Source organism: Sinocyclocheilus anshuiensis, unplaced genomic scaffold (assembly GCF_001515605.1).
Source record: "Sinocyclocheilus anshuiensis isolate Anshui unplaced genomic scaffold, SAMN03320099.WGS_v1.1 scaffold207, whole genome shotgun sequence".
NCBI classification, from domain to species: Eukaryota; Metazoa; Chordata; class Actinopteri; order Cypriniformes; family Cyprinidae; genus Sinocyclocheilus; species Sinocyclocheilus anshuiensis.
This window is the reverse complement of record NW_015551045.1, coordinates 267629-285817: the sequence shown is the minus strand read 5'-3', so window position 1 is coordinate 285817 and position 18189 is coordinate 267629. Positions and strand designations below refer to the sequence as shown.

Below are 18189 nucleotides of genomic sequence, written 5' to 3'. Positions count from 1 at the left end.
TGAAAAAAAATACCGTCTTGTACCGTGAAACCGGTATAATTTAGAAAAATACCGTGATATAAATTTTTGGTCATTCCGCCCAGCACTAGTATAAAGATCTCAAATGTTCTGTTATATTGATAAGATATTATATTTCTATGAAGAGCTTCACCTGTATGTAGCGTTTGAGTTGGGTGTTTTGTTGTAGCAGCCGCGTCTTCTCCTGCTCCAGAGAAAAGATGTATTCAGCCGTCTGCTGTAATATGGCAGCCTGAGAGAGAAAAAGATCACGTTACATTCCTCTGAATGTACTGGCATGATGGACCACAGTGATGTTGAACATCTTATGTGACAGATGCTGTAAGTACATTACCACTTATAAGTTTGGGGTCAGGAGGACTTTTTTTTTTTTTTTTTAATAAATGAGTTGTTTTATTCAACAAGGATGGATTAATTTGGTCTAATGCTGTCTTTTTCAAATAAATGCTGTTCTTTTGAACTTCCTATTCGGCAAAACCTCAGTTTCCACAACAATATTAATCAGCACGACTGTTTTCAACACGGATAATAATGTTTCTTGAGCAGCAAATCAGCATATTATACTGATTTCTGAAGGCTCATGTGACACTGAAGACTGAAAGTCAGTAATGATGCTGAAAATTCAGCTTTGATCACAGGAATAAATTACATTTTATAATATATTCAAATAGAAAACAGTTTTTTTTTATTGTAATAATATTTCACAATATTACTGTATTTTACTGCATTTTTGATCAAAATTATTGTAGCCTTGATGAGCAGAAGAGACGTCTTTCAAGAACAATTTTTTAAAAATCTTACCAAAACCAAACTTTTGAATGGTAGTTTAACTTAAGTATAGCATATGGTAACAATGGTGAGAAATTAAAAGAGAATGAATCAGATTTCATTTAAACCTAAAGAAAACAATTAACATATGAATTTTGTGGTGGCATCTACACTTACATAAAATCTATATCTAAAGGAATAGTTCACCCAAAAAACGAATATTGTACATACACGCCCTCGCAAATCTGTTTAACCTTCAGCAGATGTTAAAAACGTTCATGCAGATTTTTCCAATGCAACAAAAGCAGACGGGAAGATTAGCAATGAATAATGGCTTAATTTCAGTCTGTTTCTCACATAAAAAAAAACTATCACATAGGTTTAAAAGACTCTAATATGGACCATATATATATTCACTGAAAATCTTGACATCCGCACTAGTGATACATCCATGTCAAGATTTTCAGTGAACTGCCTCTGGTTTGTGAGAGAAACATTTTTAAGAGTAGGATCCTTTCCATGAATCAGTTGATCTGGTTCTCAAAACTTTTCTGAATGATTCATTCACACATTGAACGGATCAGATTCGACTCAGTGAGTCAATGATCCAATCCCAATTCACTGGAGAAGAGAAGATTATGAGAGAACCACCAAGAAAATTTCACACGCAACTATTGAATTACTTAAGAAGACTTGCACTATTGCATTATAAGTTATGTTGACAACTTCTGTTGTACTTCCAAGCCGCTTCATCTTTGTTTAGAGCTTAAACTCACACGGGTTTGGAACAACATGAGGGTGAGTCAATGACAGTATTTTTCATTTTTCAGTGAAATATTCATTCAAATCAACACTTGGTTTCCACTCTTTCTGTTTGTCCGACTCACCTTGCTTAGCTTTTCTCCGTCACTATGCGGGATGAGTGTTTTCAGAGACTGGAAGCCAGCGTTGATGCTCTGCATGCGCCGGCGCTCATTACTGTTGGCGATTTCCCGCCGAATACGCCGCTCCTGGTCCCGCGCCGTCTCTGGCGTGAGGGGAATGTTTGCTAAGCTGTGAAGAGGAGATATTACTGCACTTTAGTCAAGTTTAATTTTAAACGTTTAATTATTACATTTAACCTCTCAATTAATATGAGGTCATAAAGCAGTATGTATGATAACCACACACTTAAATTGCAAGAAAACCGATTAAAATAGTATATAAACAACATACCATGGTACAACCCTGATAATACTGGCATTACATTTTTTACATTTTATGGTCCTTTTTGTGAAGAACACTTGACAAAATGTTTTGTTTTGGACAAAGTGTCTTACATTTAAACATTTAAACTTTTTGAAAATGATACCGTTTATATAACAACTAAAAAAGCTATTTTTCCTTTTGCTTACATCTCTAAAACAGGATGCAACCTTGAGGGAGATGAGTCAATGACAGTATTTTTCATTTTTCAGTGAAATATTCATTCAAATCAACACTTGGTTTCCACTCTTTCTGTTTGTCCGACTCACCTTGCTTAGCTTTTCTCCGTCACTATGCGGGATGAGTGTTTTCAGAGACTGGAAGCCAGCGTTGATGCTCTGCATGCGCCGGCGCTCATTACTGTTGGCGATTTCCCGCCGAATACGCCGCTCCTGGTCCCGCGCCGTCTCTGGCGTGAGGGGAATGTTTGCTAAGCTGTGAAGAGGAGATATTACTGCACTTTAGTCAAGTTTAATTTTAAACGTTTAATTATTACATTTAACCTCTCAATTAATATGAGGTCATAAAGCAGTATGTATGATAACCACACACTTAAATTGCAAGAAAACCGATTAAAATAGTATATAAACAACATACCATGGTACAACCCTGATAATACTGGCATTACATTTTTTACATTTTATGGTCCTTTTTGTGAAGAACACTTCACAAAATGTTTTGTTTTGGACAAAATGTCTTACATTTAAACAGTGAGATTCAAAAAAAGTTGAATAATGCTAAATGAATCCTTTTTGAAAATGATACCGTTTATATAACTAAAAAAGCTATTTTTCCTTTTGCTTACATCTCTAAAATAGGATGCAACCTTGAGGGAGAGAAACATCAGAGTGCGAAGTAGAAAATATTGACTTTCCTGAATGCTCATTGAAGCCCATTGTCTCTAAATTCGAGCCCCTGGACATCTCTGCCTCGCACGATCACATGCATGCTTTGGCCGAGGAAATCAAACCCTAATTGAACTTCCTCCCTGTCTGGGCATCTCACGGGGTATCTCTGGAAAGCCTCTCTTATCAGCAGTGCCTCAGCTGCATGAGGACAAACACTGGGAACAATTGTGAGGGGAGCGAGAGAGGTTTCCCTGCTCGCTTACTTGCGTCCAAGCGGCTCTAAACCCAGCAAACAGATCCAATGCCAAAATCACAACTAGAGCCAACTGTGGAACCAGAGATACGCTCAGATCAGCCGTTTCCAGCCATATGCATTGAATATGACCCAGCTTCTTTTATGCATGAAAATAAAATGGTCAAATGAGTGTTCAAATTTCAGCATGGGGTGAGAGACTTTGCTTGTGTGTAATTAAAGCTGCCTTAAAAAAATAAAAATAAAAATATAATATTTAAAATAGTAAATAGTACTACATACCTTTTATATTAAATATGAATGAACCTATAATATTTTCATAATTTAAAATAATATTTTAAAACCATAATAATGTTTTAATAATATACAAATAATAATAGTAATGTTTTAATAATAATTAAACAATAAGAATAAAAGTAATATTTAATTACACTAATAACAACAATAATGATAATAATAAAAATAACACTTAAAAAATAATGTTCTAATAATAATAATTATTATTATTTTAACTAATTAGACAGATTAAAGTTGACAATAGGCCAAAGTACAAGCTTGTAATGATATGACAAGATTGATAAAATATTACTGAGCACTGGTCATATGCCTGGGTGATTTTACTCAAAAAACATTATGAATTAAATTAACTGCTATAAAAAATAATAATAATTTGCATCCTTTAGTTTAAACTGGACTTTAATAACTATATTAAATCTATAAGAGAAGGAAGAATTGCCTTTGCTTTCTGCATTTTCAAAACACTGGCAACTTAAATCTTGGTTTTATCCTAAAAGGACAAATAGAACAAATATATATAAATATATAACGTACCAAACCAACAAAACAACGTGCTACCTTGGTGTTTTATAAAATTGTAAAACCATGTTATTCTAAGTTCTTTAGAGTACTTCAACTGATATACTGAAGAACCATGTTATTACCTGTAAATCTGCAAAGTGTCCATAGTGGGAATAACAGCACACCATAACCGAGACCAGACGCATCATTTGTATGCGATTTACTTTGGGCGAAAACTACAATTCCCAGAACGCCCTGCGCTAATCGGCTCACTGGCCCCGCCCCCTTTCTGATAATGGATCGCAGACGCATTGACGGGGCCTTCCTTCAACGACATACACACCCCCTTATTAAAATAACACCAGTTATTAATTTACTAACCACTAAAAACCTCATATTCCATTCACAATGGGCCGAAACTGTAATATCGAGCGAGATAATCAACACGCTCGCTGGGCTAAATAAAAAACACCGTGTTCACGGATGATACGGTCCGCCATTACAACAATGCGCCTCACGTTTCCTCCGTCCATGCGGCAGCACCGACGCAGTCCAAATATCATCTGGTCTCTCTCCCGCCGCACGCACGGCGAGATTTCTCGCGCTTAACGCCCATTTCAGCCTCATATGTCGGGGGAACTCGTATGCAATGGTAGTCAGGAGACTTAATATTTGATTGCGATGAGAAACAGACGACGCCAAATGCACGAGCCACAAGCATGGCCGCACTGCCCACAATAACTTAAGCCCCGAAAACACGCGAACTTCAGCCCAAACACACTTCTAACCAACAAACCCCTCTATATGGTGACACATTTACTGGTGGGACGAAATACGCACGATTTCTGATATTAAATACACGCGAGAGACCAGCAGCGTGGTGTGTGTGCATGCAACCACGTGGTTTGTGTTTGTTAGACACAAAATGCATCGATTTCGCGGAGATATTTCATAGGTAACACTGACCTGACAAGCCAAGGGGCTTCCATAGACCCCCGCGAGATGTTTTAAATGTAGAAAACCGAGTCTCGCATGGGATCCGTCCTGTCTTGAGCCACTGGATAAGCGCATGTACACAATAACACAGAAATCCCGCACGCACGTTACTCCAGTAGTAGCGCCTGCTGCTGCTGGCGCGCGATTAAAGAATCGCGAACATATGCGTGCGCATTTGTTAAAAGAGGGTCTCACGTACCTGCACAAGCCCCCTATGACTTCTTTCTCGGTTTTCCTGAAATGTTGCAAGGAGGGCACCTTCTGAGCTGGTACCATGAAATACTCCATGCTTCCCCGCTTCTCTCCAGCTCTGGCTCCTCGATTCTTCTCGTACTTTATCGGTTTAAAAACAAAACAGCGTCTTCGTGTCTCTTTCTCATTTAAGAAGCAGTCCTGTGCGTGTCCTGCTGATTTCGGGCATGAGCGTTGAGTTGTAAGGTTCCTCTACTCTTCCAGCTGATGGGGTTCCCTCGTAGTGTGTGGCGCTCGCTCGCTCTCGTTCCCTCCCTCCTTCTGCATGTGTGTGTTTGCAGCTGATCGGATGTCTTTCAAGGCGGGAAACAGCTGGTAGGAATCACACACAGCGCTGCACTACCAAAAAGCCTCCTTCCGCCGAGCAGGACTTGCATGTAAACAAAGGAGTATTGCAACAGCATCCGAACATCGACCGTGTTCTCCTAAAATCAGATTGCATGACAGAAAGGCACTTGTAATGGATGCATTTAAATATCGAACACACCGTGCAGATCCTAAATGCACTTGATGCGTTAAATATAGTGTTTTTTATATATTGTTGTTTCATGACTCATGCACCTAAATATAAATGAAAGCATAATGCATATCTTAAAACATTGCTCTAGATCTAATATGGTCCGCGCGTGTCCATTTAGTAAGCTTTTTTACATTAAATACGTTTGAAAGCATGAACCTAAATATTAATCAATGCACGTGTATTAAAATATGAATCTCTGTGTGTTGCATATTAATATAATTGATCAAGATCTGTTCAAATTATGTCATTTTTATAGGCTAGTTTAAAAAAAAATTGTAAAGATCATTAATTTGAAATTATTGATCTAGATCCGTTAAAAAGACCAGTGCATTCAAACGGGTTATATTATAGCATAGCTTTTATTTACTGCTTTTGTTCAAGCAATAATATAGAATTATTGATCGCGATCTGTTAAAATGATGCAGGTTATATTTTTGTAAGCTAGCTTTTATTTATAGGTTTTTTTTTTAAGCATTAATCATATATTTACGGTTTACCATATGTAAAATATCAGCGCTCAGAGCAATGCATAATGCATATCTTAAAATCTTCTGTCTAGATTATTTTATTAATAAGCGCGCGTTTCACTTTAAAGCGAATACGTTAAAAATCAATGCGCGATATGATTCGTAATGAATGATTATATCGCTCTAGGTCTGTTATGTTGCTTAGTGAATGTAAATAGGCTCTTTTTCTTTGACTAGTCTGGGGGGGGTGAAACATGCGGGATCAGCTGACAGGCTGGCAGGGCTTTACAACAACACCAACCGGAGGAGGAGGAGGAGAGAAGAGAGAGGGCTGACACTCAAACACCATTTTGGGTGCATTAAAGTTGTAGGAGGAGGAACAGGAGTCACCTAATCGCATGCTCGAAGCACAAATCACACACACAGACAAAATGGGAGCGGTCATGAAGAACCCGGAAATGTGTTTCACGGTGACTCAAGCACACGCTGAGGGCGAGAACAAGCAGGAACACGCGAGGACCACAGGCTGCGGGCTGTGATATACGAACACAAACCCATGGAGGAAACATTTCACCTATTACAAGTTCTGCATAACTGTTTCTGTGAAGCTGCTTTGAAACAGTCTGTATACAAATACATGTGAACTGAATGGAATTAAAGGGGTCATATGATGCTGCTAAAAAGAACATGATTTTGTGTATTTGGTGTAATGACATGTGTTTATGCGGTTTAAAGTAAAAAAAAAAACATTTTCCACATACTGTACATTATTGTTTCTCCTCTATGCCCCGCCTTTCTGAAACGCGTCGATTTTTACAAAGCTCATCGTTCTGAAAAGCGAGGTGTGCTGTGATTGGCCAGCTATCCAGTGCGATGTGGTTGGCCAAATTCCTCAAGCGTGTGACGGAAATGTTACGCCCCTCACCATACTGTGATGATGCCCTGTCCGGCTGGATCAACGAGACAAAAACATTAAAACCCATTACAAACACATTATGCAAATCTTCCCACATCGTGACGTAGGTATGTGGGGGGGCGTGTTAGAACGAGCCGTTTTAGGTAGGTGTGACTGCCTCTTAACTTTTATAAAGAATATCTCTTTGGATTTGAGACTTTAGTCTTTGCAACTTTACAGATCTTCTTTATGCACCAAGAGCTTGTAACACTCCAAAGAGAAAGGAAAACTTGAAATCGCATCATATGACCCCTTTAATGTCCACTTTGAATGTGTTTTATATCAAATATGATAAAAAAAATTATACATTATTTTCTTCATAAGATAGTCAAATAATATTTAGTATCACAATACAATGATACAATCAAAATATATTTTTATAACAGTTTTTATTCAAATTTCGAATAAGTATATATTGCAATACCTGTCAACATCCGGGTATCAAAATACGGGAGACCGTGGTGGGGCGGAGTCAAAAGTATAAATTATTATATTATTATTCATTTATTATATTAATTTAAACTGTTATTATCAAACAATTATATTCATTTACTAACATATAAATATATCATACTACTTGTTTCACTTCTGTTTCAGTTTTTATAACCATTTCTTATGTAGTTTTGGATCTGTTTTTAGTTGTTTCAATACTACAATTGATTGCTTCTGTTGTCCTCGTTTGTAAGTCGCTTTTTTATAAAAGCGTCTGCTAAATTACTAAATAAAAATAAAAATCTTAGTGTAGGCTTTAAATCCGTGTATCATTCGTTCTTTTCATATTCAATTAAGAAGTCAAATTCGGAAAATCGAATCATTGTCATTATTCATTTACAGATACAATATTCAAAAAATAAATAAGGACTTGTTTGTCGTATTTTCGATTTCATGCTAAAATTGAAAATGGGAAATCAGAAAAACGCCTGCAGCCTGCAGCCTGAATCTGATTTTGATATTTAGTTATCCAGGTTGGCATGACCCAGAAGTTAGTGTTCAGTGGCGGGATTGGTTCCACCATGCCTGTAATTTACATATTTTGGGATTCCACGGCCTCCATAAAATTAGATGACAGGGCGCTTAGTATAATGGACGCGCTAGAAGAATACATTGATTTGGTTAAAGGCTTATTCGAAAATGGCAAGACTCATGCAGAGATCTCAACAGATTTGCAAAAAAATGGGTGTCCAGCGATGCTCTGAAATGAGTGTTAGACGAATCTGTTTGAAATACAACCTTCGTCGAAAAAGACATGTATCGGACACAGAATTGGAAGCAGCTGTGATTGGATCCATTTATGAGGTAAATAAAATTGTCTTCTTCTTATTATTATTATTATTTACATACTGTTCTATCAATGTTTTATGGCAGGACAGCGCTTTCACAGTCCTCCAAGAAACTGGCAGCTTTGCGTTTGGCACAATTAAATGTAATTTTTTGTTTTAACGTTTAAATGTATTTATTTTTAGCAATTCTTTTGTAATAAACACTTAAAGTGGGTTATTGAAATGTGTTTTGTGTTCATTTGACCCGTCGCTGTACAGGCTGGTGTAAACAGCTCACACTTATGGGTTTAATGTATTTCCTGTAACGTTAGGCCTTTCCCTAGCATTACGATTTCAAACTGTAGGCTATTGATAATGTAAAAAATGTGATGTATAGTCAAATGTCCCGTTATGTAGGCTATACTGTTTAAATATCTTGCTTCTCAGTCTTTGGTTGTCATGGATACAAGAATCGTATTGCTCAAACGTTATCTCATGGTTATATGTCTTAATAGACGGGGCCATCGTACGGCCGCAAGTTCATGACTGGCATGAATCTATCTTCACTGGGAGTGCATGCAGGAGAAAGTCGAGTCGGAAAAATGCTGAGAGAAATTGATCAGCCATACCATGAATTGCGACGACAGGTAAGTTTTGCTCCGTCTGTTCTTGTGCTGTGTATTAAAGAATAATAATAATCATGATAAAGTTGCATGACCAATTACATCGTTAGTCTTTAATATGAGTGATTCTTCCCCCTTCCTCTATTATTTGGCAGAAACAAATCTTGATTTTTTGATTACTTGTTCCACAAATCATGGTCATGATATCCAAATATACAGCCAGTTTTGTTTCCTTTTGTTAAATCCTTCACCATACAAACAGGCACAAGTGCTTAAACATTTTGTTATCAGTGCCATTTAAACAGCATTTAAATGTTAATTATTAATTGTAAATTAGGAGTTAATTGAGGCAAAAGTCATAGTTAATAGTGAATGTGTTGCCCATGCTGAAGTGTTAACCAGTAAATAAACTCATTGCTGTCAAAATCAATTTCTGTGCTAAAAATATCATCTTTTCTTTGAATGTCATGCTCTTCAGAATTGTCATGTACACGTGCAACAAATTTAAAGCTTTTTATTTCAGATCTGCTGTAGTTAACTATGGCATGTGGGACCAGCTCAGGGTTGACCATGGCAGGGAATTTTATATGTCCCTATACATGCAAGAGAAGCTATCAAGACACAGACACAACCTCAGCAGACAACCATACCTCCAAACAACTTCGACAAGGGTGAGGTTTTTGAAATGCTGATAACAATGAACAACCAATATTAAAAGATTAAATTAATAATACATACTTGCAAATACTTTCAGTTTTGTGTCCTTGGAAAAAAGAAATGCATTTCAATTGGTAATTGATTTTCCTTTTTGTGGTCAACAGAATCTTAGAGTGGAAAGGATTTGGCCTGAAGTGAACAATCGGGTGAACTACCCATTGAAACAGGCCCTGGTGCACCTGCTAGACCAAGAAGTCATCAACATGGAGGACAATATGACTAAATTCTGCACTTCTAACCTGGTATGCTAATTAAGCCAAATTGGAGTAAATAGAGTAGTACAATCATGGAATGCACACAGGATCCCAGGTATGCTCTGATAATGTACAGGGCTTTAAAATCTTTTTTCTGAAAAGGCACTTTAAAATCACTGTCCATTCACATTCAGTGCATTGCTTTGATATCTGTTGTTTACCATGCTTAATTGTTTTAGGCCGTGGAATACCCAATGAACTTGCAGCAACTGGATGTCCATCAAAAATTTCAGGTGAGCTGCTGCCCCATGCCCCTGTTGTGGCAAATATGTATGAGCAGGAGTTGGGATCATCGCTGACTTGGATGTCTACCTTTGGAACGGTTCCTTTTTCCTCTGAGGAGGACAGGAGTCATGCAGAGCAGGACTTTGCAGAGAATTATCCAGACATCTCTTCTTTTCAATCAAACAGTAAATAGTGAATATAGCCTTTTTCAGGATGCATTGCTTCACCTCATAAATGTAACCCAAAGATATGTATGAAAAAGTGACATCAATTTTTTTTTTTAAAGCAGTGTATTCTACATGTAGATATCTACTGTGAAGTCTATCAAATCAGCCTGGGTATACTATTAATGGATAAAGTGTATGCATTTATTTAGTTGCCACTACGCCCAAATGTCAGTTGAATAAACAGACAAGTCTATTTTTCCAAGAACTCTGTTGTATTTAACATTTCAAGTTCAAACTCTTGAATACAACAACAAATATTAAACGTTTTGCATCAGTCTTACAGAATCGTTCAACCACAAATGTTTACCTTTCAAAAAAATCTAACAAATACACAAAAAAAAAGGGTTGTGTAAAATTGGTATAAATCCAAGACTGCATATTAACTTTCTCAGCATTCTACATTGTGTGCAATATAAAATAAAATAAATTGAATGATGCACATGTAACTGTGCCCTAGAACTGCATATTTTGAGAAGATTAAGAACAAAACAACAGTAAAACTATGCAATGTTTGATAATACTACTACATAATATACAGTATTACGCCAAGAGTATGTTTCTGAGTGCAGCCAATGCATCAGATAAGCCCATGAGTCTTTGTATGTTGTTACCAGAATCGCCAGCCCGGCATTTAGGGCAGAAGGGAGAATTTATTTGCCATTGCTTAATGCAAATCCTGCAGCCAATAAGGCTTTGGCAGCATGATGAAACCATGGGCTCGTTCATTGGACCTGCAAATTTGATTCAGAAAATAGTTTTAAATAGTACAGTATTTGAGAACTATTCGATACATTTGTGGCGCATTGTTGTCTTTGTGGAAAGCAGTAAATCAATTGTACTGATAAAGTTTAGATTAGCACATCAATCTTTTTTTTCCCCATTTCATAAAATGGTTGGTTTAGTCACTGGCTTGATTATTTTAGACAATTGAATAATATTTTAAAGAATAACATATAAAATTATACAAACCTCTGCAGATAATACAGGCAAAAGCATCTCTAACTGCTGCTGCTTCGACATCTGTCAGGGATACTGTTGTTCTGCGATTGGAATTTGCTAAATCCATGAGCTCTTTCAGTGTGGTGGACACTGCTTGCAGTCCCTGGGCTGCTGTCACAACCTCTTCAATTGTGTCCAGAACATCTTGGAGGCCAGCATCATCTCGTCGACTGTAAAACATTTAAATCATATGAATCAAAAATTATTCTATTCGTTTTCAACAGATAGCACATTCATAGTGAAAGTAAGCAGACACAGTCATTTTAACTATACTTCAATCATTATACACCTATTAAAGTCTCAAGCGCTTCAAGCAGTCTAACTGGAATCTGAGATTTTATTAACCCGAGATTTTAAAAAATCCGTTACGCAAAAGTAATTGTTATAATAAACAGTAATCAAGGTCCCAGTTTATCAATTCTTCTGAATTTAGTGGCCCCAACTGTGCCTAAGTGATGCTGTGCATCTGCACTGCACTGAATTCTCAAATATACAAAATACTGATTAACTGGCTAATTTAGGTGACAATCCATAGAAATTTGATTGAAATTGTAATGATTTTAATTTGATGAAATGCAGTTTCTGTACCTTAGTCTCCTCCTTTTACTTTCTCGTAGCTGCAGGAATTCTTCTTGCGGCACAGCAAATACTTTGCGTGCATTCTGTTTCCAGTATGCTGATCCTGTATAGTAAATAATATATAAATATGAATATGTATATTTACATTTACATTTACATTTAGTCATTTAGTCATTTAGTTTAATTATACCTCTGGTTCCTTCAGAATCCAGGATTTCCTTTCCTTGGCCATCAGTCAGAATCAATGAGTCCTCTTGTCCAAGGGCCTCTTTAACTTTACTCACAATACCCGGAACAGAGGCCTCAAACTCAGAAAAACGGACTGTTAATGTTTTGCTTGTCTCCAACTTGCAATCCACAACTTCAGCAATGAAAACACTCCTAAATATTTATAAAAACAAAAGCATTTTTGCACATTTGATATTAGTATTCCTGTTCCTGTACATTATAAGTTTTCATTCATGCAGGTAATTTTAGAGCTGTTTTCAATGTTAAATTATCTGAGGTTTTAAGTTATGGCCAGAATTGCATGATAGTAGTTTCCATTAAATAGTTTTTTTCCCAAAAAAAATTTAAAAAATATTTAAGACTTCAGATGCAAAAGTGCCAATTGACATTTTTCTCCTAAAATGAGCATTTTTAATCAGGCTCCTATGTTTATGTTCAGTAATTTCACTTCATTGGCAGTCTTCAATTGTTTTATATACTATTATACTACGATGCATAAATTGTGTAACATATTCAGTAGTTTAATGTTTGTACAAAGAGGAATTGTTTAATTTGGTTACCTTTGGAAAGTTTTTGGCATAGTAGCTCTTGGAACTGCAGAAGAACCAGTTGCAGAACCCGCTGCTGCACTAACTGGTCGGTGGAAGAAAAAGCGAGTAGGGTTGGGGGTTACTGGAGTATTAGGTGAAGATTCTTCAATGATGCTCTCACCATGCACCTCATAATGCCCCCTTGGTGTGAGGTCAACAAGACTGAAGTGGCCATCAGGTGCAGGAAACAGAGCCACATTGTTGTCATCAGTGATGTACAGACTGGGACCATGGACCTTTAAGACAGTTACTTTCAACATAAGTGGAGGATAGTCATCAGACCACCGAAATTTACGATTTAATTTAACAGATTAGAGCCCAATTGTTTTCAAAGTCTAAAATATTGGGCCTCCTGACAGATCATCCAAAATGGTGTATGTTTAACAAAAATGTGTAAAGAGCATAGTTATTTAAGACCTAGTGCACGGATCCAATACAATTATACACGTTAGATTTTCTCATGAAAATGGCAGCATTTTGACACAAAGGCCAATTCACCCTGCACCGACAGACTCCCACCACAATGAACAATCACCAAATTACCAGCATCACTGAAAACCAGCGCCAACAGAGGGTAATACACTGATCTGACAAAACCCATCGACATGTCTTGGTCGGCGCAGTGTGAAATGTCCTTAAGTGCGTGTATTTGTATTTTAATCTACACCAGGGGTGCCCAAACTCGGTCCTGGAAGGTCGGTGTCTTGCAGATTTTAACTCCAATTTGCCTCAACACAACTGCCTGCAAATTTCCAGTAACTTTATGCCCAATAAGAGCTTGATTAGCTGGTTCAGGTGTGTTTAATGGGGGTTGGAGCTAAACTCTGCAGGCACCGGCCCTCCAGGACCGAGTTTGGGCACCCCTGATCTACAGTAACGTTACCTGAAAGATCCTGCCTATTTTCTCGGTTGTCATGTCGCCTTCTTTTAATGTGATGCGTTTGTTCCCTTTGAACAAGACAAAACTCTCCATAATTGCTGCTGTAGTCGTCGTCTTCTTCTTTTTCTTTGACGCTAAATGGCAATTGGCAAACCAGCTTTGGTGCGTATTTATGGAATTACATTTCTGCCGAAATTCTGCGGGCGAAAGATCATATTTTGAGCGCGCAAAAGTGCGTTTTGCACGCGCGCGAACTGAGTTTTGTGCATAAAATGTTTGTCTCGCAAAGAAGAAAGTATTTCGAGCGCCTTCTGCTGTCGAGGTAATGCAAGAAATGTTGTGATTGGTTGTCAAGGCAGCCAATCAGAATTTAGCAGCCTCGGTCTCTGATTGGCTGGAATTATGGCACATTGTAACACTGGGTTGTGTGCTAGCTGTTGGCATTTAGAGAGCACTGAGGGGGGCATCAGGTGAGCAAGCTAGTGAAACGTTGCACGCGCAAAGGAGAAGGTCTGCACACATCCAAAAACGTGTTTTAAATGCAAAATTGATTTCCGTGTGCTCGAAAGACTTTTTTCTTTGCGAAACGAACATTTTCTCCACAAAACTCAGATCGCGCGCGTGCAAAATGCACTTTTGTGTGCTCAAAATATGATCTTTCGCGCGCAGAATTGTGGCAGAAATGTAAGCCCATACGTATTCCGCCACCTACTGGGATGGTGTGTGAGGCATTGACATGAGGGGGGAAAAAAACGAACTTTCTATATTCTCCTATATAACTTTGCTGCTTTCAAAAAAAATAAAAGAGCTTCATAACCTTTGTAAGAAGAACTGTTTTGCTGTTGTGGTCGTCAGTGCTGTTGGGCCAGCAATAGCGCTCTCATACAGCAGTATTGCCAAGTACATGGTTTCCCGACGGAATTCCCTTCCTTCCCTGCCTGGAACGAGATATTTACCAAACCAAAACGCAAATTTTCTTCTCCGGAAAGGGATTTTTACCGGGAGACCCCCTGGAATTCATTTGGGCTACTTTTAGCCGTTACGGGGCTAGTTTTGATCTGTAATTGGTTTTATGCAGAATTGGCAACCCTCTTTCACAGCTACTTCCGGGTTATGCCAAGTTTAGATATCAAAATCAGATTCAGGCTACAGGCGTTTTTCTGATTTCCCATTTTCAATTTTAGCATGAAATCGAAAATACGAAAAACAAGTCGTTATTTATTTTTTGAATATTGTATCTGTAAATGAATAATGACATAAGTCCTTTTTCGATTTTCCGAATTTGACTTCTTAATTGAATATGAAAAGAACGAATGATACACGGATTGCTTTATCTTTAGAGTTTTGTAATTCATTATCTTCTTGTCGATCCACCGGTTCACAACTGCTTGTTTTCTGCGTAAAAATAAGGGTCGTTTTTGTTTTTGGTCTACTCTAAACAAAGAGCGTAAGGGTTTATTGAAAAATACAAATTCATGCTCTGCCAGCAGGTGGCGCTTTTCGCCAGGAATATAGCCGTTTCCCCGGTAACCGCAGTAAACAAAGCAGTGCAGCAGCTGACTTGCAGCGCTCATTTTTAATCAATTAAACCATAGCCTTTTGAAGTGTAAGCTATATCTCAATTTACATTGTTTTTTTTCACCGGAGCACCACCTGAGTCTTCTCCTCCCATTTCTACCAGCCTCCCGCAGAACTACCTGTGCAGATATCAATAGCATCACTGGGTTGTAGGTTGCCAAGTTGAGGGGATAAATCGGTTGAAATTTGTATGTGTAGATTGTGTGAGAAGGATGCGTTTCATACAAGATCTGGCAACAACCTTGGAATTTGTTGACGTGATTATTCGTATAATGAGGTGGGCCATACAAATTACGGGAGTTTTTACCGAAGCGAATGTAGTTAAAACTGTAAAACCTAAAACGTTGCTACCGTATTTTTTACGGTAAAATTCCGCCAACCACAGCTGCCGGTTTTTTACTGTAAATTTTACGGATTTTTTTTTACAGTGAAAATACGACCAGTGGGATTTTGCTATAGAAAGATAAAAAATACGGGAGAAATACAGGAAAATATTTAAACGGGATGATAGCGGGGTAGAATGGTAAAATACGGGAGAATCCCGGGAAAAACGAGAGGGTTGACAGGTATGTATTGCCGTTACAAATTCTACAACTAGAATTAATTTATTACCAGCAATTCATTTATTACCAACTGCTAGACTGATTTCAAGGGGTTCAATGCAGATTTTATGCAGAATTATTCCCCAAAACAATATATATATAAGGTTGGGATTGTTTTGGAGAATAATTCTGCATAAAATCTGCATTGAACCCCGTGAAATCAGTCTAGCAGTTGGTAATAAATTAATATAAAGGAGAAAGACATACATCATATGATATAAATAATGCCAGAAATGTAAATAATAATAAATATATTAAACAATAGATATCTGCTGAGTTTGACCATTTATTTATTTGGAAAAAAAGGCAATAAATTAACATTTAATACATTAAAACTGCTGCTAATGCAAAGGTATAATCATACTTAAGATAATTTAAGATAATGATTACTGCAAAATTAGATCTTTTGTTACAGGTTTTTATTAGCCTACCTCCAGAGCTGGGTGGATTACTAACAAATTGTAATGCGTTACTGACTGCAAATTACATGACCAAAACTGTTCGTAACATAATCCATTACATTACACATATTAGGTAATATAATCAGACTACTTTTTGATTTTTTGATTAGGATACTTTTAGATTACTTTTGACTTGTTTATCACATTGATTTAAATATAGGATAATCTTAAAGGATATAAAAATGCAAATAAAAAGAAAATATATTCCATTTGTTGTTATTAACAGCATAAAGTGCATTAAGCATTACGTCAATGTTTCCCAAACTTGGGTTCGAGAGTTTAATGAAAAACTAATAATAATCATAAAAATGTAAATTAAAATAAATAATTTTAAAATAGCATCCATCAAAATAAAACACTTACTAAAAAAGTAAATATTTGATTTGTTTAACTGCATGTCATGTGACTATTAACTAAGAGAACCGTGAACATGCAAATGTGTTACTTAATTATTAACTTATTGCCTTAAAATCTTAGGGGTGCATCAAGTAAATATATATTAGGTGAAAGTGCATTACATGTTATTAAAGAATAACGTGAATTTGTGCATGTTAATGTGTTTGACAGACAAAAGTCTTCCAAAGACATAGTGATACATGATTAAATAACATACTGAGTGATAATTCAAATAAAAATGAATGTGTTCATCAGTAGTTGATGCAATGTTGAAATGCTGAGAAAACACTTCTGATTTTTGTAAATCCAGTGGTCAAATGCTGCGTGGCATGGCATCTCAATTTTCTGTGTAATTATAGCCACCTGATTAATGGTCTTTATGTGAATGTCCACAAAACTGGCAAAGTGGCAGGCTATTTTAGAAAGGAACATTTAAAAGATTAAAAAGATGAATTAGGGAGAATCAATCAATTATAAATAATTTATTTGCTATTGTGTGAATAACATGTACTCATGTAATCAATGAAAAAGTAACTGTAGTCTGATTATGAGTATTTTAAAATGTAATTTAATCTAATTACAAGTACTTAATTTTTGGAATCTGATTATGTAATCCAGATTACATGTAATCTGTTACCAGCTCTACCTCATAGGCTCAACTATAATATAAATTTGTCCGTATTAGTTTTGCTTTCATTTCTCTGATTCCACAGAAACAGCATCCTCTATTTATCATCAATATATACTTAAAATGGACAATTCGCATATGTACAGACATAATACTATTTTACTGATTTTTTCTTTCTGTCCTCATGCTGAGTATCAGTGCAGTTTTGGGCAGCTGCCATCTAGTGGTCACCCAGTTCAGCCCTGCCACAAACACAGAGATTCTGGGGACGTCTACAGCTCAGGAGATAAGAAGGAAATGTAAATATTTTAAAATAGCAAGGGTAAAATAAAGTAAAGGTGTGTGTGAATCTGATGTTATGTTATTCTAATATCAGACTCTTAGTAAAATCAAACTTTAATGAGCCTGGAAACTGAACATCATCATACAGATCAGCTCAACAAAATGTATACAAGTACGGCAAATTAAATCTATGTTATGATATAATGTTCAAGTCATTGTCTAATTACTTACAAATAAAGTTCCAGTCACCAGCCACCACAAAAGCTTTCAGCTGAAATCAAGCAAAAACTCATATTTACCTGCGAGATGAAACCTCAGCAAGTGAAACCAGACACAAACACAATCTTCATGTGTTTCTTAAAACGATGTACAAACACTGTAAAACGTGCAAACATAAAGTTGTTACCTTAAGGAACTCCCTGAAGTCTAAAATTGCTGTGTGTGTGTGTGTGTGTGTGTGTGTGTGTGTGTGGGTGTATGTGTGTGTGTGTGTGTGTGTGTGAGTGTGTGTGTGAGTGTGTGTGTGTGTGTGTGTGTGTGT

General features: G+C 36.8%; 2 protein-coding genes across 3 annotated transcripts in view; both read right to left on the bottom strand.

Moving 5' to 3' along the window:
* Nucleotides 1-5522, bottom strand: part of LOC107661646 (transcription factor AP-4-like) — a 12532-nt gene extending 7010 nt beyond the window's left edge. Inside the window, exons 1-3 of one of the 2 annotated variants that reach the window (XM_016451315.1) lie at nucleotides 5126-5522; nucleotides 2301-2466; nucleotides 152-250 (exon numbers count right to left, since the gene is read on the bottom strand). In XM_016451315.1, the coding sequence (XP_016306801.1) occupies nucleotides 152-250; nucleotides 2301-2466; nucleotides 5126-5214 (354 nt within the window). In that variant the 5' untranslated portion in view covers nucleotides 5215-5522. Of the gene's footprint in view, nucleotides 1-151; nucleotides 251-2300; nucleotides 2467-4896; nucleotides 5056-5125 lie in introns of those variants that run through there. The other variant, XM_016451316.1, reaches the window with a different exon arrangement.
* Nucleotides 5523-10804: 5282 nt separating this feature from the next.
* Nucleotides 10805-13081, bottom strand: LOC107661756 (uncharacterized). Its single transcript, XM_016451523.1, has 5 exons — nucleotides 12792-13081; nucleotides 12194-12384; nucleotides 12013-12106; nucleotides 11395-11594; nucleotides 10805-11156 (listed from the first exon to the last, which is right to left on the bottom strand). The coding sequence occupies exons 1-5, from the start codon at nucleotides 13079-13081 to the stop codon at nucleotides 10966-10968; spliced, it is 966 nt and encodes a 321-aa protein (XP_016307009.1). The 3' UTR covers nucleotides 10805-10965.
* Nucleotides 13082-18189: the final 5108 nt, after the last annotated feature.